This window comes from Cuculus canorus, chromosome 16, assembly GCF_017976375.1.
Source record: "Cuculus canorus isolate bCucCan1 chromosome 16, bCucCan1.pri, whole genome shotgun sequence".
NCBI classification, from domain to species: Eukaryota; Metazoa; Chordata; class Aves; order Cuculiformes; family Cuculidae; genus Cuculus; species Cuculus canorus.
Genome location: NC_071416.1, coordinates 16,738,374 through 16,764,551, shown reverse-complemented (window position 1 = coordinate 16,764,551; position 26,178 = coordinate 16,738,374). Strand labels below are relative to the sequence as shown.

Below are 26,178 nucleotides of genomic sequence, written 5' to 3'. Positions count from 1 at the left end.
CTCATATTCCTGCCAGAGGCACTCCGGACATCCTTTTCACAGATGTATTGAGCTGCTTCTTTAACTCAGGTTAGAATACTGCCACCATTGGTTGTGCTGAAAATCATATTCTTCTGGCTGGAAGTTATCTTCTAGCTTCCACCCTGAATCCATTCATGTCCAGTTACATGTACTAGCTCAGTGCCAGCCCCATCTATAAACTTATGCAGTTCTTCTCTAGCATTTACTCATCGATGTATTCGTAGACAGTGATCCTACATATTCCCTCTATGCCCCCTTTTTGCTAAGCTCACTGAATTAAGCATTGAGAGGTTTTCCTGATTCTCCAAACCTGTTCAGATTTTATTTCCTTTAGCAAAACATAACAGAGTAGGCAGATAGACTGCACACAGTGTGCTTTTATGGCATTAGATAATTTCAGCCATTGTAAATAAAAAAAAGGGATTGTTGTATTTCGGCCTCGTAACACAACTTGCACCATCTCACACAGAGCCCGTGGAGAGAGCAGCACTGTTCCTGAAATAAGGAAAAGGAACTCTATTGTAACTTGCTGCTTTCTGCAGTTTTCTTCCATTCCTCTTCTCAAAGCCACGGAGATAATTGATGTTTTTAGTCTTTCATAAAATACTTCTGAAGAATTTTGATACAAATATAAGAGGACTATGTGGCTTAGGACATTGGGCTCTAACACCTTTCACCTCCAGGTCACTGGATTTAATCCAGCTCATGAGAGAATGAAAAGCTCTTTCCATTTTAAGGTTGTTTACTGGCCCGTGTGAAATAAGTTTCGTGGTCTTGATCCAGTTCCTAGTTCCACATCACAAAAGCCATTACCACAATTAATTTGCATTAATTGGCTCCCTCTTATTAAGAGTCTCAGCAGAGAGGCCAAACGCTGAATGGGCTATGAAGAATTAATTCCTCTCTCACCCCTGGAGGTGGTCCTTCTATTTCAAGCTTGAGGTCCACTGGCATGGCTCTGGAGGAAACTTTCACAGCCACTGTGACTGTTTTACAGTCCGGATGTATCTATATGGCAGCTCAAGAGAAGTGTTTCTTCTTCAGTTCTCTCAAACCAACATCTTTCCTTTTTTCTAAAGATCTAGCACCAAACTCTATCTAAAATTCATCCGACTGGCGCTCCTTTTACCAATCACCTACAGACAGGGTTGTGTTGTGCCTGGCTTTGGTAAATAAGTGCAGCAGAAATGCCTGTGTGCTTTTGCAGAATGCAGGGTGTGAGAAATTAGAAAGGGAAGCGGGACTTTCAGAACTTGGAAAGAAAACAACAAAAAATATGACAGCATTTCCAGAAATACGTGTCCCCAGAACAAAAGCTTTCCTCATAGTGCTTACACACATTTTTCGACTTGTCTTCCAGTAATGCGCTAAAATCACCACAAAGCTGTGGGAGCTTTCTGGGCAGTCTTTCCCTCTCACACTCTTATCTTGAGAAAATGTGCTTTTGAAATGTCAGAACAATAAAGGAAAGCATTAAAATATTGAGTACTAATGAGTAGGGGTTTTCAGACTGTAAGAAGCAACTCCCAGCATTTTCATACAGATGCTGACACAGAGCTAGAGTTTTGAATAAGCTGGCAGCAGGATCTTGGTCCAGGGCCCAGTCTTTCACTGCTTGTGCTTAAATGCTTGTCAGAATGAATATTTCAACATCAGTTCACTGACTTTCCCCCCCACTTTAAGCGAGCCTGAACAGGAGTAGAGCCTGAATCGCTGAATGCTACCCAGAACCATGAGCTGCAGGTGAACAGTCAAACAGATGGGAGAATCGCTGAAATCTTGGCACAATCTGCTGTCTCACAGAAACCAGAGGAATATCATGTTCTCCAAAAGGTCTAGCCCATCTATGCACTGAAGTATTGTCTATCGCGTGACAGCAAGTCCTCCCACCTTCTCAACGTCCCAAAGTAGATCAGAGACATATTCAGAACATTCTCTACGTCTAAGATTTTTCAAATTATCTACTTTTTACGTAACAACCCCCAAAGTCGCATATACTTCATTTCCAGTGGGCTACAACACCTTGTCCTCAAAGTACATCAGTGTCTGAGTGTACTTAAAGAAAATCATGAAGGCAAAGGCTACATGGAAACTCCCAGGTTTCCAAGGAAGACAATTAAGCAAAATTACATCCCAAGGTTGTCAATAAAATAATTAAATTTTGAACTTCATAATTTTTCCAGATCCTCTTGGCACATCCACCTGCTTCTCCAAGCAGTTTTGCTGATTTTCTAGAAGGAAGGCGGCACCAGAAAAGTAGCCCTCATTGACCTCGCTAGCATGATAGCAGGGATCAGCAGTCTGAAGACGCCAGAAAAAACAATGGTCCAAAGGCACAGGCTTTGCAAAACTCGGCTAAAAGTGAGCTCCTTTAAGCTAACATCGTGCTTGTCAGAGGCAAAAAGACACAAGACATGAGAGGATGACAGCCAGGGAGATTCAACTTTCTAACAGGAAGAAAAAAGGAGAAGAACAGAGGGAAGAAAAGCCTTAATATACTGGGAACATTGTCTATCAAGAAAGATCCTAAAACTCCTGAGATTCTTCTATTTTTCACTGGTCACACACATTCATACTGTCACTAACACTGATTAATCCTGATAGTAGAAGATTCTCCAGCTGGAATTCTATTACAAAAACAGCACATTGATAGACCACCACAAGACACGCCTATGGTAGTTATTTTGTCCCTGTTGATTGCCTAAAGCATAAGACTACATCCCTTAGTTTGTGGCTACCCTGAGGTCAGTGAAACATTTTCAGTTTCACTTACCATTATTCTTACTCTGCATGTGAATTGCCATCTGAAGGGGTAAAACATGTATGTGCAAATCCACACATGCATGTACATAATCATTCTGCCTACCAAGAGCTGCATCACACTTTCCTGCTGTCTCCCCACCCTTTAGGCTGACTGAAATCTGCACTATTGCAGAACAGCTATTCTGGGGAAAAATAGAGATCTAATTAGGCAAATTTGTAACTGATGAACTCTAACTATTTTTGCTGCTCCTTTTAGCATGACGACAGCATCTCTCAGTGAAACATCTGTTGGAAAACACAGGGACAAGAGGTCAATTAACTGAATTTAGGACTCCAAACACGCCCACCAGAGGTATTTCTTCCTCATCAGTTTTCATATGTAAAAATGAAGTGAATATTCTCCTATACCTAATTTTCAACCATAAACACCTAAACAGAACACCATCATGGCTCAGGGCAGTTTCCACTATAGGCCAGAAATGTTCATTTCATTTCATTTCATGTCACATTAAGGCAACAACATCTGAACATCATCTCCCGAGATCTAAGAAGAGATTATCTCAATTCTTTAGCATTCATCCATACAGAGCTGAATTCTGAAGTTTTCACCAAAAATTTCATGACTTTTTAAATAACAGCTTCAGGTTTTATTCCGCTTCAGATTGCTTTCTGTTTGCTTAGTGTTTGGATGACAGAATCTTAGCACCACACTGGAGTCTGTTTACATCAGTTCAGCATCTGTTTACATTTTCTTTAACCCAAATAATACAGCAGCTACAATCACACCACATAATCTGCTCTGAATCAGTAGTCACTTATTAATCACACACACTTTAACTCACAGAAAATGCCCGACTAAACAAATACACTTGTGCCATGAACAGCTCTCATGAACTGACAGAGAAAGCAAGTGTCAGGAAGACTATAGCACTAGCCTTTCACTTTCCCAGCACCCAGTTCCAACACCCTCCAGCAGGTGTATGACTACAGATCTAAACTGTGGAGATAGAAGGGTAGTAATATAACCAAGAAAATGCAGAAAAATACTGTTTATATTAAGAAAGGAGAAAGGTTTCGGTAGTAACCTGTCATCCTTTTAAGGATAATAATATAGACAAGATCAGGGAAGTGAACGTACTTTACCACTGGAGTATACAGGCAGTGTAGTCGGCAGTACAGCCTCACACCCTGAAGAAGGAAAGATGCATGGTATTATCAGTTTTTTCCTTGTCAAAAACACTGACCAACTAAAGCTGGCAAAACCTGGACACTGATATCTCTACTCAGCTGGAATTATCTATTGATTAATTGTTCTTTAAAACATTTTCCTTATCCTCTGTGTCAAACATTCTTTCTTCTTTCTCTGCCTCCAGAAGCCAAAAAATCTGTTCTTTTATCTCTAATCACCTCTATTGCAACATTTTCTCCATTAATCCTTCCTCACAATTAACCCACGAACTGATGCCCATAAAAAGCAATCCAATTTATTAAAAGGTATATGGGCAGATATGGGATCAACAGAACTCATCTGACATACATGTACAAGGAACAGCAGTTAAATATTGATCTTTTCTATCTCTCTGAACCATAATGCCCAGTTCTTCAGCAGATATGCTGTATTATGAGTTACTGTTTTCTTTTAAGACCTTTTGTTACTATATTAGGATTTTAATCAGCAATCTTGGGTGCAGTCACAACTGTTTGTTATTTACTGCTAAGCTCTGGTTTCTCTCCCTAGAGCAAATGTCTCCCATGGCATTAGGATGGCGAACTTAATACAACACAGATAAACAGCATTAGAGATCTCCTTTACGACAGATGAACGACATAGAATCCTAGAATGGTCTGGGCTGGAAGGGACCTTGAAGATTGCCCAGTTCCAACCCCCTGCCACGGACAGGGACACCTCGCACTGGTTGCTCAAAGCTCCATCCAAGCCTGGCCTCGAAGACCTGCAGGGATGGGGCGTTCACTAATCTCTAATCTAAATCTCCCCTCTTTCAGCTTAAAACTGTTCCCTCTTGTGCTATCCCTGCATTCCCTGATAAAGAGCCCCTCCCTAGCTTTCCTGCAGGCTCCCCTTAAGTACTCGAAGGCTGCTATAAGGCGTCCCAGAACATTCAGAGCAAACTCTTTTAATGGTTCCTACACAAATCAGAAGATTCCAATTAAGAATGATAATACAAACCTTGGACATGATGTCTTCCAATTCACTTCTTGGCTTGTATGTTCCATCATCGTAGCGAAATCTATACATCACCTGCTCATTCTTAAACTGGTGCTTGTCTGAAACTAAAACACCAGCAAGATAATTAAAATTGGACTTTTCTGCACTGCCATGTTCTTCATAGGCCAGTTGGTACGTCTGCATCTAAAGATTTGCTGGTGTGTATCACTTTCTGAAGAGAGGACTCTGCTTTTCAAATTTCCCCTTATTTTATATATATGCTTATGTGAAATTCTGCATAGCTCCACCAACAAAAGCGATTCTTCACAGTGCTACAGCTCCAATAAAATTCAATTTTTTTCATTTTCAATTAGATTCTATTTATGTAAGGCTTTGGGAACAGTCCTAGTGAAGGAACTTGGGATTGTCTGACTTTTTTCAATAAGTTTTGAATGAAGTGACTGCAAATCCTTACAGCAGTTATCGCAGCACTAAAGGCACTATTGCAGTTGCCCAAAGTTCTGCAACTCCAAAAGCAGAAAGCATGCTGGAAACCTAGAGAAAAGCAACCAAAGACAACAGCAGATACGGTGGGATAGCTCAGTCACTCTAATCTTTCCTGCCTTTGCCAAGGTAACAAAGCCACAGCCAGATCTTTGTGTTGGAGCATCCTTTAGTGCTTTGGATGCAGTATTTCTCAGTGTAGGCACAGCATTTGATGAACTGAGAGAAAATATGCTTTTACACTACTTAAGATGCACCTTAGCCTGAGTTTGACTAAAGACAGTTAAACTCGGTTAGGCAGACTCAGAAGTACCAGGAGTCAGTTTGGGATTTAGTTTGCTCGTTGCAGAGCGGGCAGGGAAATTGTTTAGAAGGCAAAGACCAGAAATTCTTAAGAGCTTCCCCCATTACATGAAACACATCCTGCACTATAACTATTTAATTAAGATTCCTGCTTTTGCTTATATTTTTTCTTCATTCAGATTAAAACAAAATTTGCAAGATCTGGTGTAAACCCCTTGGAATGCAGTGGAGTCTCTAAGCTGCACAAGCTATTGCCTTCTTTGAGTGTCTGCATCCTCCAGATTTTGTATTTCTAAATCCAACTGAGAACTGAGTCTGTAGAAAGCATCTTTTGTGTCCGGCACACAGCAGATCAGGTTCTGATCACTTCTGCTCTCTGTGACAGGTACAAGAACTTCCACGTCAGCAGTCTCAGATAAAATAGCCAGAATTAAAGGAGATACAGTGGAAATTGAGTGATAAAACCCACAGAGCTCAGCATTTAGCAATCTTCTATGGTCCTGCTTCTCAGGCAGGCTTAGACATCAGCAGTTTTCACCTGACAGTAACGTTATGCCAAGTAAAAACAAAAGATAAAAGATATTGGCTAATGTAGAACAGGGGTAAGGGCTTCACTGTGCTGCTAAAGTTTTTAGTTCCTGCTGCATTAGGAGACAAATAATGGGATATTTTCACATCTAACAACTTTCTTTGAGCAGTAAATTTGTGTTTAAAGAAAAAGGACACTGTTGAAAGTATCAAAGTATGAATTGGTGCAAGCGTACACATTAAGAACATAGGCAAGAGAGAGTGTGAGCTCAAAAGAGCATTTTTCATCCAAAGCCAGATCCCCACACATCAAAGCCAGAGTGTTCCAGTTTTCCAAGGATACAGTTAGGGCCAAGTATGCAAAAGCATTTGGTGCTTTTGAGCTCATGCCTAAAGCCCTCTGAAGTCTGAAAGTGCCTGAAAGTATATGTTGGCACCTGAGAGTTCAAGTGTATGTGCATGAAGGATTACGGTAGTGCTCATAATAGATTCCTCTATGCGTCAACTAAAATAAGATAACAGACATCATTTCTTAACAGTGTCATTATGATCTGAAAGACAAGTTTGTGGAGTTGAGTTAATAAGAGATTAAAGCAAGACTGCATAATTTAATGGCTCTCCTGTTTAAATTGGTTTTCAAGAGACTGTATGGAAGTGCAGACCACTGGTGACTTGAGATCTATATACTTTATTCCTTTGATGTGCATTTTGCAGCTAAACTCATCCGAACATTGAAATTGGTGGATTTGCTGTTTAACTAGAATATGACTGTGTTTTTTGTTTGCATAATGTAATATGAAAAAAACAGGAAAGAACAGGGCCAGTCTGGATTTAAAGGACATAATCTGGAGAAAGACCTTATTTTAGCAGAAATGCAGGTAGCACAGAAAATTTTCAAACAAGTATCTTGTGCTACTTTGGTCGCACAGCACTTTTGTATGCACTGTCCTACTCTTCTAACACACCCCTTATCACAACACCTGAAGGTCATCTGCTGGGAGTGGTGAACAAATATGGTGCACCACATTCTTGCCACACGAGCTGCAAAGAACAAATCCCACAACAAACCCTCTATCAATAACTTTTCTTTATGACAGTCAGCCTCATTAGAAAGAATGACCCATCGTCTGGAGCCCCTCAATGTGTTCATACATGTGCCCCATTCTAAAAAAGCACTGTTCAACTACCCTCTATATTGCTGATGTCTCATATGGAAGCTACATTTTTTCATCTCTACAGATTTTCAAACACACAAATTAAAAAGGTATATACACCTGATATATTCTGCCACAAAGATGTTGCAAAGAAATCAAGCAACTGCAGGCATAAATACTTTCAGGATACCCAACAAGTCCTGTTTTCATGACACAAAGTTGCCCTCTCATTATTCAAAAAGCTATTAAACATTTTTAGGATTTGATGGGTATGGTACAGGAAAGTATTTGAACAACACATGAATAGCTGCAGTTTTCCACTCTCAGTTCCACGGCATTACTGAAATCTAACACCTCTTTGTGGCATGGAGGACTCACCATGATGAATGATTCCATTTTCCAACAATGCTTGTCCCAGGTTGACCCCTTCTTCTGGTTTGCTTATCTCTCCAATCTCTGTGAGCCATGATACGAACTCACTGCAAAGAGAAGCAGAACAGAAAAAGCTTTTTCACTTGAACATAGGCAGGAACACGCCTCCGCAAGTCACCAGCCAAACACAGAAGACTCTCCTTGAAGCAAGTGGGAAAATTGCTGGAAGTGATGATCCCTCTAAAAGGTGGCTCCATTTCCTACATTTCTAGAGGAAATGCTCCGCAGAAGATCCAGATCTCCTATCTGTGACTTTCCCCACCATTCCTCTTGGTTTATCATAATCAGCATGCACACAAAAGGAAAGACTGCCTGGCTGGGCTTATAAGGATGCTGCAAATCCTTATTTTATGGAGCAATTTAGACATCCAAGAGGGAAGAGAAAAGCAAAATTAACTGATGACCTTAAAAACGACAAGTTGGACAGTAGAGAAAACAGTTATTTCTACCCCAGCTATCCCTCCAAACAGTGTTCATGGTCTGACTTTTGAGGTATGCTCACCTTTCTTCACTGAGCCTGATTTCTGCCCGCCCCCACCCCAGTGGTGTACTTGCACTGGCTTTAATGGAATCATAGCAGCACTTAGGACAGAAGATTCAATCTACGGAATTCAAGCACAGAGCAGTAAGAGAGAACACAAGTCCCACTGACAGGTTAATTTAAGGTCATTTACTTGAGTTGGTGCCTAGCAGATACATAAATGATGCTTCTAATTTATAGACAAAAGGTCCTAAGTCTGCCTACTCACACTGCCTGAAACAAAACCTCTCTCTGGTGAGGGGCAGAGCTGCACATACGGGCAGAATAAAAGCCAAAAAAAAAAAGCATAGATATGTAGGATGTTACTCAATTAGAAACATTAAGTACAGTGAAACAGACACTGCAAGCCTGATGAATACAGCACCGCCAAAGCCCTAGAGGGCTGAACTGTTTGCCAAGTTAATTAGCGATTATACTAGAATTGTGTTAAATTCATAGAGAAGAATAAAAGGAATATAAGAAAGTAGAGCGACATATGAGAAACCTGAGTTTAATAAACCACTTGGGTGCTTGCCAATGTGCAGAGGGTTGCTGCTTATCACAACCACCATCCATGCCTCCACTTCTGGCTCGAAATGAAGTATTTTTAATCTCTTCATGATTATCAGAGCTGACTCATCCCAGCGGCAGGTAGTATTTCCATTTTGCCTTTAGAATAACAACAACAACTTCAATACTGAAAATTCCAGTTTACTGAGGGGCTGCTCTGTAACTGTCACAGCGCAGAACAAGCAGCAGAATCTATTCAGCTCTGCCAAGGGAATCCCACGGAAACCAGCAGCTTTTGTAAAGCTCCTAAAGCCAGAGTACTGTAGCGATAAGTCTGATTCTCTGTCGTCTAAGCAAAGCTCATTCTCAACCTTCCAGTGATTCTTAACTGGTTTTAGAAATATTTAAAGGCCGAAACAGAATATAAACTGCAGAGGGAGGAGAAGTAAGAACGATCCTCCACACATGTTACTGAGAATGTAAGACACATTCTGTGCAGTGCCCCACCACAGGCGCGCTGGCCGAGGACTGTGATCAAGTTAAATACCCAGGGTAGATGCCCGGTTGCTTATACATCTTTCTGTCAAGCCCAATGGGTCTATGGCAGTTTAGAGTTGCCCAAAACAGAAACAGAACACTGCTACCTTGTTAGCTTTCCTGCTTCTTTTATTCGGAACTGTGTCCCTGGGGTTTATTTAGATTCTAAATGTAAGGCAGTGGCCTTAAATTTTGAAATTGAGAGCTGAAAAAAGAAAATATCTGAACACAGATATACTCTCACAGCCCTGAAGCTTCAGAACTATGGGAGTCTTCTAAAGAGCTCCTTTTGTGGCAGACTTTTGTGGCATTTGGTTTATAAACAAAATCAGTAATCACTTGTTTGAAGGTTTTATAAGCACCAAAAAGTGCATGATCCAGAAATAATCCAAGAGGTTTTTTAGGCACATGCTAGACTGTTGCTAAATAAGCAACAACTCAAAAAGGTGGACAGCAAAGCCTGATTTGTTTCCTCATCTTGTCCCGAGCAGTTCTCCAGTATAACTGAGAGTATTGCCACTTCCCAGTGCTGCCATGCTCAATTCTCATCCAGCATGCAAGTCCGAACACCATCTACTACCCACAGCTCTGAAATTCAGTGACTTGAAATCCAACCTATCCAGGTCTGTGCAATCTGATAAGGTACGTTTAGAATCTCCTGAGGTTAACAGATCCTCCCTTTACAAGCTCAATATAGTTTAAGATTTTGCAATCAATTTAGTGCAGTGTTGAAACGAAGCATGGCAAGCACATCATTTACATATGTTGGCACCAACACACATCTTTCCCGCGGTACCACAACACCAGTACACCCAAGGAGTGGTTAGGAAAATGGATTTGCACTCAAGCAAGTCAGTTGCTGAAGTTAAGTCCAATAAACAGCCTTATAAATAAATGCATGTGATAGTTATAAAGGTATTAGGATTAGTTAATGTGTTTTTTTCTGCAACTATATTTTAGCTCTTGAATTGTTAGACACTATCTGATATTCAAAAGCTGGTTTTTGTGGCCTTAGTGTTACTGTCAGCTGCATGTAGCAGATAACTGCTAAGTACACCTCAGCACAGTTACTAGTAATTCCCTTCGGCAGGAATATCTGAACAAAATAAATAGGTCACAGCCAAGATGCATCATTTGGGGAAGCCCAGGAATGACATGAAAAGTCTGTGAGTCGTGACTGGATTGTACTAACCGAGCTGCGCTTCACTGAGCTGCCCAGGACTGAACTAACAAATGACTGCCGAAAAGACATCAGCCGTTACTTAATGAGGGGAAGGCTGGAATATTAGCAGAAATAATGTTTTTGTAAAGAGATAGGATACCTGTAGGGATCTCAGTCTGGCCTCAGTTATCCACTGGCAAAGTTAAGTCAAACCCTCACTAGTGGAGTGGCAAGTGGCTGTCAAGCAAACACTGGGCAGTGAGCAGGACAGATTGGGGAATATGTAAGAAATCAGACATTTTAAAAGAAAAAGGAGTATCAGAAGACTCCAGGTAAGACTTGAGACTAAGCAAAATACCTGGGAATCCACAACAGATTCTCATATATCAGCACTGGAAGAACATAAGTTTCTGATCTGGTAATTACTGTTGCATGGAAAATAGGAAAATGAATGCTCTATTATGCCTCCAAAATTAGAGCTTAAGGGTTTCAATTTGAACCCAGCAAGATAAATTGGGGAGAGGAGGAGAAGAAAAAAGTAACCAAATCTCCAAAACCCCAAAATTTTTTGTTATAGCTGAATTATCGCCCGCCCGTGCTACCAGACTGCCTTCCGTCAGGCAGAAAGACAATGCATCAGTTCCACACCCCATACACAGGGAACGCTGCCCGCAAACTGCCCCGACAGAGACAGAGAGGCGGGAAGGGAAAATGAATGGATAATCTGCCTCTCAGAACTTTTTATCCTCCCTCAGCCGATCACTTCAATCATAAACAGCTGAGGCGGAAAAGTCTTCTCAGGTCAACTAATGTGTCTCCCTGCGCACCACGCAGGACATTCCCCTACATCAGCCCCACCGCTACCACATCCCATCTGATCATGATTCACCCACAGGGTCTCTCTTCTACTGCCTCACAGATGTCATTCTTAAGAATTAGTATCTAGCCTGAGTGAAAGAGGCATTTTCCAGCCGATAAAGCCCTATACTTCTGACAAACGCATCAGGTCTCTTGATGCACAAGATTTGATTTGTGTCTCTTACAGAGACAAACAGAAAACTTCCCAATGCAATCCTGAGACTTGGACAGTTCTGCTAGATTCAAACATCAGCTGGTAAGCATTTCCTTGCATAGAAAAGAGGATACAGGTTAGGCCACCAACAGCCTGAGCGTGCAAGAGTTAATTTTTTCTAAACCCTGTTGCCAATTTGAAACAGCTGTTATGAGTTACTGTACAACAGAATGAGCTGTCACAGCCTGCGTATGGCATGGAATAGAAATCAATGATTAATTTTAATAAATCACAACTGTAATGGGGGTTATGGCTTTTTCAATTAAGCTGCATCAAAGCACATCTGATCTGACCTCACAATGCCATCCCCAGAAAACCCAGAGTCCATTCTTCTAATTGGTATGAAAGGGCCTTTTGAATTCAAATGCCACTTACTTGCCAAGAAAGCACTTGGGAACAGTACTTAATTTTCTCCTCCTGTCTTTGATAAGGTTCACTTTCTTGTTCATCATCATTTGGTACAGCTTCTCTCCTTTCTCTGCAATCATGACGTATGCATCCCTCTCCATTCCCAGTTTCAAACCTGGAATACAAAGCAGAAATTCCTTCAGATCCTTAGCATCAGATAAAGTGTTTGCTCTAAGTCAAAAGCCGAGGCCAAGCAGACAAAGCAATAGAAACACAAAAATTCACTGACTTCTTTTCCAAATAAGGCAGAAATCAACTAAGTATAAAACTGTCATTGCTGAGTTTTGCACCAGTAAGATGCTCGCAGTTTTTTTTTCTCCATTTTAAAAAGTAGCTTTAAACTTACGGTTACATCACATCACACAGAGTAGAATGGTTTACAGAACATGGAGAAGTTCCAAACAAAGGAAGACAAAACATAGACCTTCTAAAATTGATTTCCTGTTGTAATTTCATTTTTGACCCTGAAATAACTGCCAGCATAAGACTTGTTCAAAGCAGATTAAATGCTTGATAGAGCAGATGACTTTTTGAGTGTTCTATTATTTGTAGCCAAAAACACAAAACTGATGAAATCAAATTCACATCCTTAAAAAAATCAAAGCTAGACAGGAATATTATTTTCTCATTCTTTCGTAATTAGCCTATTTACTAATACCCCAGGCTAAAAATACAGTTTGACAATCATATTATCCAGTCAATGAAAGAAATACTGAACAATTTAAGGAATGATAGATAATTGGATATAGAGAGGATTTCACATCCACTTGGTCTGAGTTTCCACATAGCTCATGTTAACTTGAAAAATGCTGCAGTCAGGAGGATGAACTCTGAAAACAATAGGTGTCTGTTATCGTCATAAATGGCACTTTTTGGCAATCTTCCCTTTAGATTTGCAAATTGCTTTAGGAGGACAGACATGAAAAAAGATATTTTACTACTGTAGATGTTTTGTCTCTTCTAATCTGAACAGTCGTTTTCTTTTCTGGCTATATTATTCTAGAACTTGCAAATCTAGGCAACTCTGCAGTCCAAAACAGAGGCACAGACTTTAGACTTCTTTAAGATTAGCTTGAAAGCAGGCAGCCTGAACTGGCCCTGGACTTACACGCCGAAGTTTTACAGAGACTGACATTAGGCAGAATTTAAGTGATTGGTGTAAGGCTAGAAAATGAAAACTGCACGTTCTCTAGGAAGAGCAGTTCACCTCAACGGGACATAAATCCTGCTGCTTTACGGCAAGATTTCGAAATGAATCAATAGCCTTCTGTGATATCAGAGACACTTTCTAGTTTCCTGACAACTCTTAACGCATGTTTTGGAGGCTTGAAATGCACGTTCCAGAAATTAGATTTGCACAACATTTTGTCTTCAAATACAGTATTTCTTTCATGTGTCCAATATCTGGCTAAAGGTTTCGGCTCCGCAAATCCCTTGGCTTACTGCTGTTACTCTTCAATCCTCTTCTTCCCCCAATACTGTGATCCAATCCCATACGAATGCTGACACATGGAGCTGAGGCTAATTTGCAGCGTGAACTCATGATAGAAAACAGCCTGTGTAACAGTATACGTGTTTCATGCTCATCTTACATCACTGAATTCCCCAGGCTCTGATGTCAATGGCAGACTGGAATGCACGTTCTATTCAACTCATCCTACAGAATTGGGAATCTCACCAAGCTTTCTAATCCAAATACTGATATCTCTGTGACTTTGCAAGCACTCTGATCCAAAGGAGATTTTCCAATAAGGCCTGGAATGTCTGCCAGAATATCTATGCTTATCCAGAGTGCCTGTCATCAGCTGCCACATCATAAAACTAGATGACAAAAAAGCATCAGGAAAAAACTGCTCTTATCAGCCAATGCTGCAAGGAAAATTTTGAGAAACTTTCTATTAAGGAATAGCTTTTTTCCCTTCCTAGTACTGATTTCAGTCACCTCCCCGTATTCTCAACCTCCCTGTTCACAGAATCATATCATAATAGAATAGTTTGGGTTGGAAAGGACCTTAAAGATCATCTAGCTCCAACCCCCTGCCATGGGCAGGGACATCTCACTAGATCAGGCTGCCCAATACATCTATACGGTCTGTTTTTCTAGTCCCGTCTCTTTACTTCTTATTGAACCTTCTCTTTCCCCACACATTGTACCTGATGCACAGGAAATGCTGCAGAGCGCTAATGACCTCACAAAGTGAAAACTCATTAACAAATGGAGATTCACTGGATCTTTCAGATATGATTTGGCACTCTCAGGGCAAAATTAAGAGTCAAGAAAAGTATTTTATTAAAAAAAAATTATCATGTGTAAGATCAGAATCCATACAGTAGAGTGACATGCGGAACTGACAGCGAGCACAGACTGCCAGCTCAGAACGGTAAAACACTGCCTTTTAATCAAAAAATAATAATTAAAAAAATATTTTAAAAATCAAAGTTGATTCTCTCTTTTGCCTTCAAAGTCATTCTTTTGAAATTACACCATGCCTGGTACACATTTCAAAGGTAGTATCCTTGCTATTATGATAAGATATGTTAGGAATGTTTTATATTCTATGGTAACAAATAACACCGCAACGCACACTGTGCTTAGCAGATGAGATGCAAAGTATTGTAACATAACGACTAAGGTTTGGATTTCAAAGGACATTAAAGGATTTAGATTTTCTGCTTTCATGAAACTTCAGTGACAGCTCTGTGTCTTTCCTAAAATACTTTAAAAATCTAAAGCATTATTGCTTAGCAGGTACAAGTTCTGAAAACACACCACTAAAATGGTTCCAGACTGACCTCATTCAATAAGAGCACAGATAAGCAATTACATCGTTAATGGAGTTGCGTGTGCAGAGAGGGGAAGCACTTCTGAAAGTCAGGCACAGAATGTTTTAAAATAAGTGTCATTTCCTCTGGCGATGAGCTATTCTCTTTCCTATTTAGCAAACAGGGAAGCAGCTTCAGTTGTGAAAGATAGTTCTGACTTAAAGGAATTCATAACTTTTATCAGCCACCCCGATTCATGGCTCTGTGAGCTCACTTCTATTGTACAACAACGTTTCAAGATAAGCTTAGTTTTTGTCTCATTACACAAGAAAAGATAAAAGTGACAAGTATCTGCATACATTTGTTACTGTCCTCAGTCTAAATGTAATATTTCTAGAGTTTTTCTCCACGAACTCTTCCGTTTATTTCTAGATGATGGAGTCCATCTCTGTGAGAATGTTTGTGTCACTGCCTCTAGAAGAAGGCTGAAAGCTGGGGTTTTATTCTTTCCTTTTACTGATAAATACAATACCATTTTATCTTATTTACAAATAAAAGACCAAAAAATTAATTTGATTAAGTGTATTTTTTTTTACAAAGAAACTGATTCTGATACATAAAAATATTTGATAAATAAACTGACACAAGTCTATAAAAATCCCCAAGGTACACACTCAGAAATACTTGTTTTCAATCAGTTGATTATTTTCGCAATTAAGGATAGGTTTTAATTTTGCCCATCAAGGAAAAACTGCAACCTTTTCTTCTTCTCTCAGGCACTTATGCATGCATATACATTTTTCCTTTGTACGCAAATTCATTCAGTGCACTAGAAAATACATTATACATACTAGAAAATACATTATCCACTTACTCTCTCTCTGTTCCCTTTCCTTGATTATAGCATCCAGCCATTTCTGTTTGTCCTCTGCAGTCTTGGCCATACAGACAAACCATTTGTTTTTGGCGGTGTTGTGTATCTTCCAGCCATTTGTCACAGTGTAGCCGTTGCTGTGGTAATCTGCTGCAAGAGCCCAAAGCACAGTGCATGGCGTCAATACAAGGCCGGCTACCTTAATCAAATCCGTGTGGGACACCTTCAAAATTAAACTTCTTTGCAAAGCTATATTTCTGGAGGTGTTCCTCACACATCTGTCTTACTGACTGTCCATGGGACTGGTTGTCACTCAACAGTCAGGAAATCCAAATATCAAGAGAAGCATCCAAGGCCAGGCTGTTAAAAAAGACTGAATGTTTCAGTTCTAAGAGTGACACTGTGTACAATTCCACCTCAGAAGAAGAGCTAAGACATTTTAAATACAACATCAGTGCAAAAGTCTATGATGTTTGTTCGGATTGTCTGTTCTAAACTTTCCAGGGACATGCTAACTTCCTGCACAGTACAGTTTTGTCCACAGGAGATGGGAACTCTTCAAATGTCAACCGTTTAAAGGACAAAACATTAATTTCAGATTTATTACAATAGAAGCAGGGAATGGTGTGGCCTGGATGAAATCAGAAACCCATCCAGTTTTCCTGTCTGTGTCAGAACAAAAGAATTGTAACACAAGTGCCATTCCCTTACTTTGTTTGTGGCCACATTCCATGCTACTGATCTGATGCTAAGACTAATATTTGGTAGTGCTCTAAAGGAGAAGAAGATCCAGAAGTTCTGTTTTTATAGCTGTAGTGGCTTAAGATGTAAAAAAAGAAAGGATGGAAAGAATATGAAGTATCTTTTCCTAAATTAACTTGGATTAGGAGAAAAAATAGGCAAGCTTCTGGGTACACAAACTCTACATAAGGTCACTTTAGAATGAAGGACTAGCACCCGAAAACTTGTCCAGTCTTTCAACTATATAAGTTGGTCTAATAATGCAGGCATCAGAATTACATAGCTTACTTCACATTTCATTAAAAGAGATGGATGAGAATTTTTATACCAACTTCCAACATAAGATCTGGACCGATAGTGTTGTTAAAAGACAGTATCCGGTCTCTTACCTGTTCCATCTTCCACATTCTCCACCTCCATGACTTCTGTATTGATTCGGCCCCTGAAGATATAAAGGGACCCGTTGATGGACTTTGTCCGTTTAGATGGTTTTTTCCCAGTAACTCTGCAATTAGGATTTAGACCATTAGCACATAAGCAAACAGTGTAACACATACGTGCACAAATCAGTCTGAGATACGCCTATGAAAAAAGGATCCCAATATGATGTTTTGTGGTATTTGACCACATTTCTGGTTCTAAACGATTGGAATGCTCAATCAGCTCACAAAGATAAGCATGCAACAGTGTCAATACAGCAATAAAGAGTCTATTTTGCATGATTATGTGAAGATTGGGTGGCTTCAGTGTCTACATTCTTGTGACTAATTGATTGAAACGCCAGTACCACTGAACTGCACATGGCTTCGGGATGAAAGCTGCAGCATCGCCTGATGCAACATTACATTTGGTTGCCTAGTGGTTTGATAAATTTGTGGTATGTGTACCAAGTTTCACTTACGAAACAAAACATGTAAAGAGGCTAATGTCCCATGTCTGTCATATGTGTGCTAAATGTCACTGTATGCGATACTGGTGAAAGCACTGTTAGGGTGCTTTTGCACCGAAGTTTACATCCTTATCCATAAGCTTTAGACTGTATCTGTTGTGATGTCTTATAAAAAATGTCAGGAAAGCACTTCTCACTGCTGGTTATATTCCAACATTTATGTCTAGAAGAGGTTCAAAACTATTGAACTGACACCTGCTGAGCCTTAATATCTAAGAACAACCCTTCCACGTGAACCAAAACACCACTGGTCAAACAATCACCATTCGAGATGGCAGGTGTCCAGACGCTGCACCGTGCAGGGACTGCTGTGGCAACTTGCCAGGAGCTCATAAAATTCAAAGAATATTGCAATAAAAAACAGCTGGGACGAAAATCTCTGTCAAAGTGAAATACCTATGATAAACTAAAGTGAGAGGAGAGTCACTTGAGTTTTTCTGAACCATTTTTCCTTTCACAACTAGCTTCAGTGACAAATACACATTCAGTGATGGCTGTACACTTACATCCAACCAGACTGACAGGGACTGAGACCTTGGAGCTATTAGATCACTTCCTAAAGACGACTGTTGGAGTCGAAAGAAAAGCTATCCTGGCAGCCTTAGTGAAACCCTTTAAATACTCAGCCCATTTCCCCACATGAAACATATTGTTCCTGACATCAGGATTCAATTTAAACAGCAGTCTACGATTCTGCTAAAAACACAAAACAATACTCGCCCTGAAGATCTGTGTCATCAGTCTGTCAGCCTTCCCTAAGCTTCTGCAAGAGATGAGACTGCAGTCTTAGATCTAAAATCACAGATCTAATTCTGATTCTAAACACATCTTAAGTTGGTCTCAGCAATGCTACTCCTACTTTACGCTACTGTGAAAAGATATGGGGCCTAAATTCAAACGCTGCATTGTTGACTGCTCATCGAAGACTGAATTCTGACTGCAGTTTTCAATCAAGAAAAACTCCAGTGATTTCTACAAGAGAAGCATGGCATAAGTGAGATGAGAACAAAGTCATTCAATTTGCAGTCAGGAACAGATAGAGATTTTTGGTGTTTTTTTTCCAAATCTGTCCCAGTAACATGTGAGTCGTCAAGCAGATGGCCAAACGATCGCACCAGCGCCACTGGAGAGACATCAGTTTCCATCCTGGACTAATTATAAATAGCAGCTAGACAGGAGAAATACCCAAAATTAAAGACACTCAGTGATCCCTAAATATATCTTTTACATTTGGCAATTCCCAGCAGACTTAATAAAATATTCTACTTTTTAATGGAAATCAGATTCTGGATATTTCATCAGTCCAAGCTACGTTATCAGACAAGCACAAACAATATCGATCCTTTGGGAAAATCCAAGTGTTACAGCAGCCTCCTCCAAAATTAAGCCAAACTACATAGCAGCTCAGCAATACCTCCTGCGCAAAACCAGAGTTGCTTAAAAGGCAGTAGAACATTTTGTTTTCTATATCTTAGTATTCCGGGAAAGATGCCTGGGCAGTGCGGGGGGGAGGCTAGGCTAACCTGAACTGCAAATGGCACTAGAAAACCAGTTTCAAAGACCTCGGATTATATATCTTTTTATTATATTTTAAGCAATAGTTTTCCATTAGGAAACACACAAATTTCTGAACTTTGTATCATATGAAAGTCTGATTTTCAACAGATCTAGTAAAACGTCAAAGTGAAATGTTTCCTCTTTCTTGCTTCATTTCAGCAGAGTCAGAATGCGGCAGTTAGATAACATTAAAAGCCATATAACATTTAAAATGACAGATTTGTTTCAATATAATTTAAATATTTATATTACATTAATAATTTATAATGTAAATGTCACCTAATAATTTGTATTTATGCTGCACAGCTTCAGCATTACCCACACAAACAAGTCTGAACCTTACTGAAATTATTTTTTCCCAGCTTAAAGTTCCCAAAATTTCCAATGAACTGAAAACTGGGAAATAGACACTGATTTTGAGATATATGAATTTTCTTTGGAAAACACACTCTGGTTTTTGAAAATTTATAACTGAGTCGGCAGTTCTACTTGGCCACCACCAGTAAAGAAGTATAGGGAGGATATTACAAGAAAAGAAAGAGGAGAAGAATCTGGAGCATAGAGAAGGCACTATAAATTCAGAAAAGTCTAAGAGCTCAGAACAAGACAGGAGCTCTCAAGGCAAAAAGCTTAAGAACTGAAATGCAGTATAGTTGCTACAGAAGCAAACTGCCCTCCACACTGCCGATGCTACATTAATAATAAGCAGTAGGCGTTAATAATGCTTAATGTGGAATGACGCAAAAGTTGTTACTAGAGTAAGAAAGGAAAACGATGCACAGAGCACACGGGCTGCAAATGCTGAACAGCAACCTGCTAATCTTCATCTCTTCCTCACTCCTCTGTGCCCTGCATCTATTTAATGTTTTCTTAGTCTTCCACTTTCCCCTTCCTTGTCTTTATGTTACTTTTCACATCGCCCTCTTCTGCTTGGAATAACTTCACAATGAAGGGTGGCAAGGCCTCCTTCTTCACATCACTCCTGGAGACCCTGTATTAACTTCTGTCTTTGGACTGCAGATCTCTCAGGGTGAGGACCCCATTATTTCCCAGCATATTCATCCTACTGTATAGTGACTTCTTTCCCACATAGCCTAAGTAATAGCAGTAATCAAGAACAGAGGAAAGTCACACCCGTGACTGAGCCTTACAGAGGAACAGGGAATCTGTGAGCAATCAATAACTGAGAATACTTTCTACTTACAAAGCTTCTGAATGGTCCCATTATAAAACCATAAAGAGAGAGGGACTCACCTGGATTTCCTCTTGCAATAGACCAGTAGATTATCAAACAGAAAGAACATTCTCTCCTGGATGTTTCCTGCTGAGATTTTTAACAAAGTCCCTTGGAGCAAGAGCTGTGTGCAGATATCTGTCAGATTTGACCCCTGAAATGTTAAAAAGAGATATTTTTTATTTTTGACTTTGTGTGTGTGTGTAGGCAATGAAGAATTTTTACTAAAGCACTGTTATTCCATCTCCATGTCCTTAAACTGTGAAACAACTGGTGCCTTCATAAGGAGGAAGTCCACAACTTCTTAATGTGGCTAAACACATCATGTTTTCTCTGGATTACAAGGGTTTTTTTGAGTCCGCATACATTACAATATACATCTTCCTTATTAAATCCAGGAGACTTTCTCCTGAAGAAATCTTTCACTCTCAAAGCAGCTGTACTGTGAGTCTCTCAAGACCATTAGTCTTCCCTTCATATTCTGAGCTATCATTGCAAATATCACAAGTGATGGCTTCAGGAATGATTTATGAAAGAATAACGGTAATTCCCTAACATTATAGCTCTGACACAGACATAAGTCATGACTAACCATCCATCTGCAAGATCTTCTCAGTGGTGGTAGGTCCCTCCAAATCTTTTGTTAGAAGTATATGCAGATGCTCTCCTTTCTGGAATTCTAATAAAAACATGCAAGATAGAAATGTAGCCATGGGAATCAGAGATTGGATCCTGGACTCTGCTTCAGCTGCTGTGTGCAAGCCAGTGTACGCACTAGTCAGCTATAGAGATAACTGAGCTTGGTGCTCCAGACACTTTAGCCTACGAGGATGCTCAGAAGCTGAAAATCACAGTAGATCACTCTAAACTGCCCAATCCCCAAACTGTTACTCAAATATTCCTAGAAAAAGTGATCGTACAGTCCATTAAATGGGGCTGTTTAAGACCAAACCAGTTGCGCCCAAATGAAGAACAGCTACAGGACTGCCCCAGGTTGCTTTCAGGATAGGTGAACTTCAACTGTCTCCACAGCGTGAATGCACAGAGCTGGGAATCTGCTCCTCAACAGCTCCAACTGACCAAACAGGGTTTGGTCAAACCTTAGTCTCTAGCCTTAAACTCCTAATCTAGTGTTACTTTGAAGGCACAAAGGTGATCCTATCAATAAAGGTTCTTTTTCAGAAAATCACCAAGAGGCGTTGGAAGGATCTACCACCCAGTTCTGGTTCACTTACTAATTTTTTGCATTTCTCTTTGAATTGGAAGAAAGGGTAACGGTAACTTCCTTCCACGGTCAGCACGCAGATAAGGAAGTAAATTACATAGTATGACCCACTGCCTCGAGTCTTACTGGAAAAGAGAACTGACTGTGGATTGCAAGACATTCATTATGAACAAAACTGCTTGATTTTCAAAGGTCTCTTAGTCCTCTGTTCACAAATAATAGAAAAATCTTGCATAACACAATTCATCTCGCTTAGAGAAACTGAAGACAACTTTGTGCACAGGCACGGAATCTAACTCCGTCTAGAAAGACCCCAAAAAGATCTGTTAGAATGATTTCAGACATTGCATGAGGTGGGTTTTTTTTGAAGAAGGGACAATCTGCTGCTATCAAGCTATGCAGGGGAAATCACCGAATTGCAATCAGCCTTTCTAAATGCAATGCACTCATCCTAAAGGTGTGAATGAAGCTTTAATTATATCGTTTTCTAAACCAAACCTTGCCAGCTGTGTTTGCCAGGTCTTGCTTTTTGTTAACAAGGAAGCAGCTCTTCTTTAAAGACTGCCAAGTACACAACACCGATTTGTGAATTCTACGTAAGTGTTTCTATACATTCTGGATATAATGATTCAGGAACTACCTGGATGCAACAGTTCCATCTGTTGTTCTGATAAGTTTCTATTTTCTTAATCATTCTACAGAAAGAGTTAATAAATGTCTAGAAATGAATTATTTTTTGAAAATGACCTGTTCACCATTACTATCCCCTGGAAAAATCACTATATTTCACAGTTATGACCCCAAAAGCCTGCTAACACACACACATAGAGGAACAGAAACCAACTGACTGTACAATATGAAAGCATGCTCCCCGCGTGGTTTGCCCATTCAGAAGTCAAGGCTTCAGAGCACCTCAATATCAAGAACCTAATTTTCTGAAAGATACCCAAAACCAGCAAAAGCACCGAGCACAGAGACATCAGTAGCCGGAGTCAATCTTTTACCAACATGGGAATCACCAGGTAAAATTATCCGGCCTATTTTGCACAGGAAGTGAAAGCAAATGCTTGCAACAGTTACTTCTTGCCTTAAAATCTAAGAATCTTTATTTTTCCATCAGCCCCATCGTGATGGTATCTAAACACTGTTTAATTTCCTGTTTGCTGTTGACCTAGCTACTTGCCATTTATACTGATTTGAGAGACTTTTCAATACTAAGAAACAGAGTAAGAAGATTTATTTGATGTTTTCCGTGACAACACAGGATTTCTCACCTTTCTCAGTGGGACTAAGCTGTGGGGAGGGTGGGGGAGAAAAAGAAAACATAATAGGTGGTGGAATTGCAAATTGCAGCCAATTATAAAATGATTGATCTGCCTAAGCACTAGCACGTATCTTACAACTCATGCTGTTCTGTGATGGGGGTTTTGCTTCCCTATGCATTCCAGACTGGGAGAATTTGGAGATATGTAGCAATTGCTCAGTAAAAATAATTCGCAAGGACTCATAAAAAAAACCCTCTCCCTGCAGAAAAATCAACATATAATAAATAGAAATAGTGTATTAACTCATTCTTCACTAAGCAAACAAAAACACTGTATGCAAAAGTTGGTCTTCTCATACATCCTCTACTTTTCTCTCCTCTTATTTTAAACTAATCTTTGTTTCCCAGAAGGATTAACCAGAATCAAATTGACCTGCCCGAGACTAATCCATAACATACATGTACAAGGATTCTGTGCATTCCAAAAGAATGAATCCGAGCAGAGTTCATTTGGATGAAAGACCTCTGATTAAGCTGCAAGCCTTCAGCATCTTCCCAGACTTGGCCTACTTTAACATGTCCCTTCACTATAATCTGTCTCAGAAAGAGCCTGACAGAGGGATGCCAGTTTATGCTCAGTGTATGACAGAGATACGGATGGCTGTGTTGGAGAAGGCGATGCAGACTGGGGGCTGGAGGTGTTGAAGGAAAAATAATGAAGTGAGGAAAATAAAAAACAACTACTGCTCCTAGTGACGTTATAGATGACTCTCAAAAGCAAGAAGAGATTCGGCAGAAGCACAATGATGTTACATTGTTCTTCATGCTGGAAATATTGAGAGTGGTATTGATGGCAATAGGATGACGATCAGACCAGGGATGGTCCATTGGGACAGCTGGAAGGAAGTGCAAAGTCATAGCAACCAGTGAAACTGCTAAACAGAAACATTAGACAAGTGTTCCAAATTATGTGAACGAATTAACATCAAACTTCACATTGGGCTGCTTGCACACTTCCCAGATTGAGGCTACATCCCTTATAACTATAAAACACTTGGTCCAAAGTAAGCTGATCTTCACTTCTTTTTGACACTTTAGATGCCTTGAATTAAAACAGCTGGAAGCCGTAGGCCTTGTCGGATTAGTAGGCATGGTGTATAAATATATATACAGGGCACTGGTGTTTCAGAATCTATATACACGCTAACAAAAAAGGGAAATTCTCTGTTTCATAGGAGAAATTCCCATCAGATAAACTAAAAATAGGCACAAACTTGCCTTACAGACTTCCTCCCACAGTCAGCTCTGTGGCTTCTATCACTGCATTGTTAAGCTAAAAGTTTATTCAGCAATTGCAGCTTTCCATAGACAGAAGTTAGGAGCCCTTCTCATTAGCAATAAAATATCTGAGAGAACCAAAACCAGTTACTTACAAACACAGTGCTTAGCTGTAGAGTCATAATTTACAAGACCCCTAGCACTGTGAAGACAGGAAACTGTGAAACGTCCTCAAACTTGCACAGAAGAAAAAACTTCATCATAGCAAGCACTGGCCTGTGCCTATGGTGTATGAAGCTAACAGTCCAGTCAGTTTTATTAGGAATGTTCCACAGCTTACTGGGAGGAAAAAACACTTTTGCTTTTTTGAAATTTTGAGCTGACTGACCTCGATGACTTTGTTATAAAACAGCGTATATAAACAATATGAAAGGGTTTTCAGCCCCAGAATGTTGCTGTAGATAAATTAATCCCTAAAAGAAAGTTAATAAGTTAGGATACCACCCCATTTATGGCATCATGGACAGTTTAATAATCAGGCTCCAAAGTTCAAACCATGCCTGTGTTGCCTAGATGACCCATGAGTTCCATTGAACCTGAAATGGTTTTAAGTGCTTCTAGAAGTCTTGCTTTATAGAACATTATATGACTCTGTTTGCTGAGCTTGCTGTCCAAACAATACACAGCTGGATATCTGGGTTGTTCTCATGTCTTTAGCTGGATGCCAAGAAAATCCTTCAGGGAAAAAATGAGCAAGGTTTAAAACATACACGAAAGATAAAAAACAACCCAAAAGAGAGTCATGGAGAACACCCAAGAGCCTGAACATGAGGAAGTTTACATGACCTCAAACAAAATGTCCTCGCTAAGAAATCCTCAGCTGGCAATGATCAGCATGGACATTTTAAATGTCAGTCTCACTAAACGCCAACACCAATCTCTCCGTGAGACTACTTAACACTACTGACTCCCCATGGTGCATCTCCTAGAGGCTTCCAACTTCACTGATTCAAGGGCCTGAACTAAAGTCGTCACAAGATAAGACTGCCAATCCTTTGCATGCCATCCTGACTTCCCAGTGTTTCTATCGAGTGGCTCTTTTTCCAGATTTCCTTTCCCCACTAGGCTCTTATTCTAGTTTTCTCCATATCTCATTTTCCTCCCTTCTATTGTAAATGCTTTTACCTAGACAGATCCACCTACTGACCAACACATCACTAGAAACACATCCACGAGTAACTTAACTGGAGCAAACACAAACGTACCAGTTGTTTTCTAATCTAACGCTTGCTAATCTAACCTTTATCTTTTCTACAGGAAATCTGTATGAAGCTAAGTATGCTAACTTTTCAAGCTCCTGGAAAAACTAAAGGCTTGCAGGGGCGAAAAGAGAAACTTCTGTTATTTCGACCAGTCCTGATTTAAACTTCTGGACTTACCCATTTGAAATTTTGGTTTATTCTCTAATACTTTCCTTTCTTTCATAATCCAGTTGTTCTGCTACAGTTTAGCAGCAGCCTGCATACCCAAAACAAACAGTAAATTCTAAACCTGGCAGACTGATGCCACCCACACCTTTAAGAGCATTTACACACCATGTAAGAAGAAGAAATCCCTATACACAGTATGAGTCACTAAACTTCAACCCATTAAACTGTTTAGCAAACTGCCTCCAGGCAGCTTGCTAGTCCTACATCATACCTCCCATCCTTCGATGTGGGACTGCAACTGTTCAAGGGCTTCCAGTTTCTCCATCTGTCTCTTGGTCTCATTGATATTTGTGCAGACCGTCTTCATCGCCTGCAATGCATTCTGAACAGCTGGGTGATCGGGGTGCTTAGAGGGAGTCCTCTTAGCTAATTCCTATTAAAAAAAAAAAGAAATGATGTAACGTAAACTTAGAAGCAACTCATCAAAAGGCACAAGCATTACTGTGAAATCACACAGGAAGACCCCAGAATCACTGCCTAAGTAAAGACAAGTTGTAGGCATGTTACCGCAGATGCTATTCTTCATCAGTGCAGGGTTGTTGTTTTGTAGGAATACTGCTAAATAAAATGATCACTCATTAAATATACTAAATTAAGTGAACTCAAGCCAAACATGTTTTGCTCTGTCACATATGTTTGCTTCTAGTGCAAACCAAGACCAAATAAATTAAAGACTACATTATCCACTTCAAAGGCATACAATAGACTGTTAACCTAGCCAT

General features: G+C 39.9%; 1 protein-coding gene across 2 annotated transcripts in view; it reads right to left on the bottom strand.

The window, feature by feature from the left end:
- Positions 1-26,178, bottom strand: part of PREX1 (phosphatidylinositol-3,4,5-trisphosphate dependent Rac exchange factor 1) — a 156,849-nt gene that overhangs the window by 45,597 nt on the left and 85,074 nt on the right. For both annotated transcript variants that reach the window (XM_054081265.1, XM_054081264.1), the window contains exons 6-13: positions 25,668-25,829; positions 20,220-20,353; positions 16,849-16,964; positions 15,719-15,868; positions 12,049-12,196; positions 7,819-7,919; positions 4,973-5,076; positions 3,923-3,972 (exon numbers count right to left, since the gene is read on the bottom strand). In XM_054081265.1, coding sequence (XP_053937240.1) covers positions 3,923-3,972; positions 4,973-5,076; positions 7,819-7,919; positions 12,049-12,196; positions 15,719-15,868; positions 16,849-16,964; positions 20,220-20,353; positions 25,668-25,829 — 965 coding nt within the window. The remainder of the gene's footprint in view (positions 1-3,922; positions 3,973-4,972; positions 5,077-7,818; positions 7,920-12,048; positions 12,197-15,718; positions 15,869-16,848; positions 16,965-20,219; positions 20,354-25,667; positions 25,830-26,178) is intronic.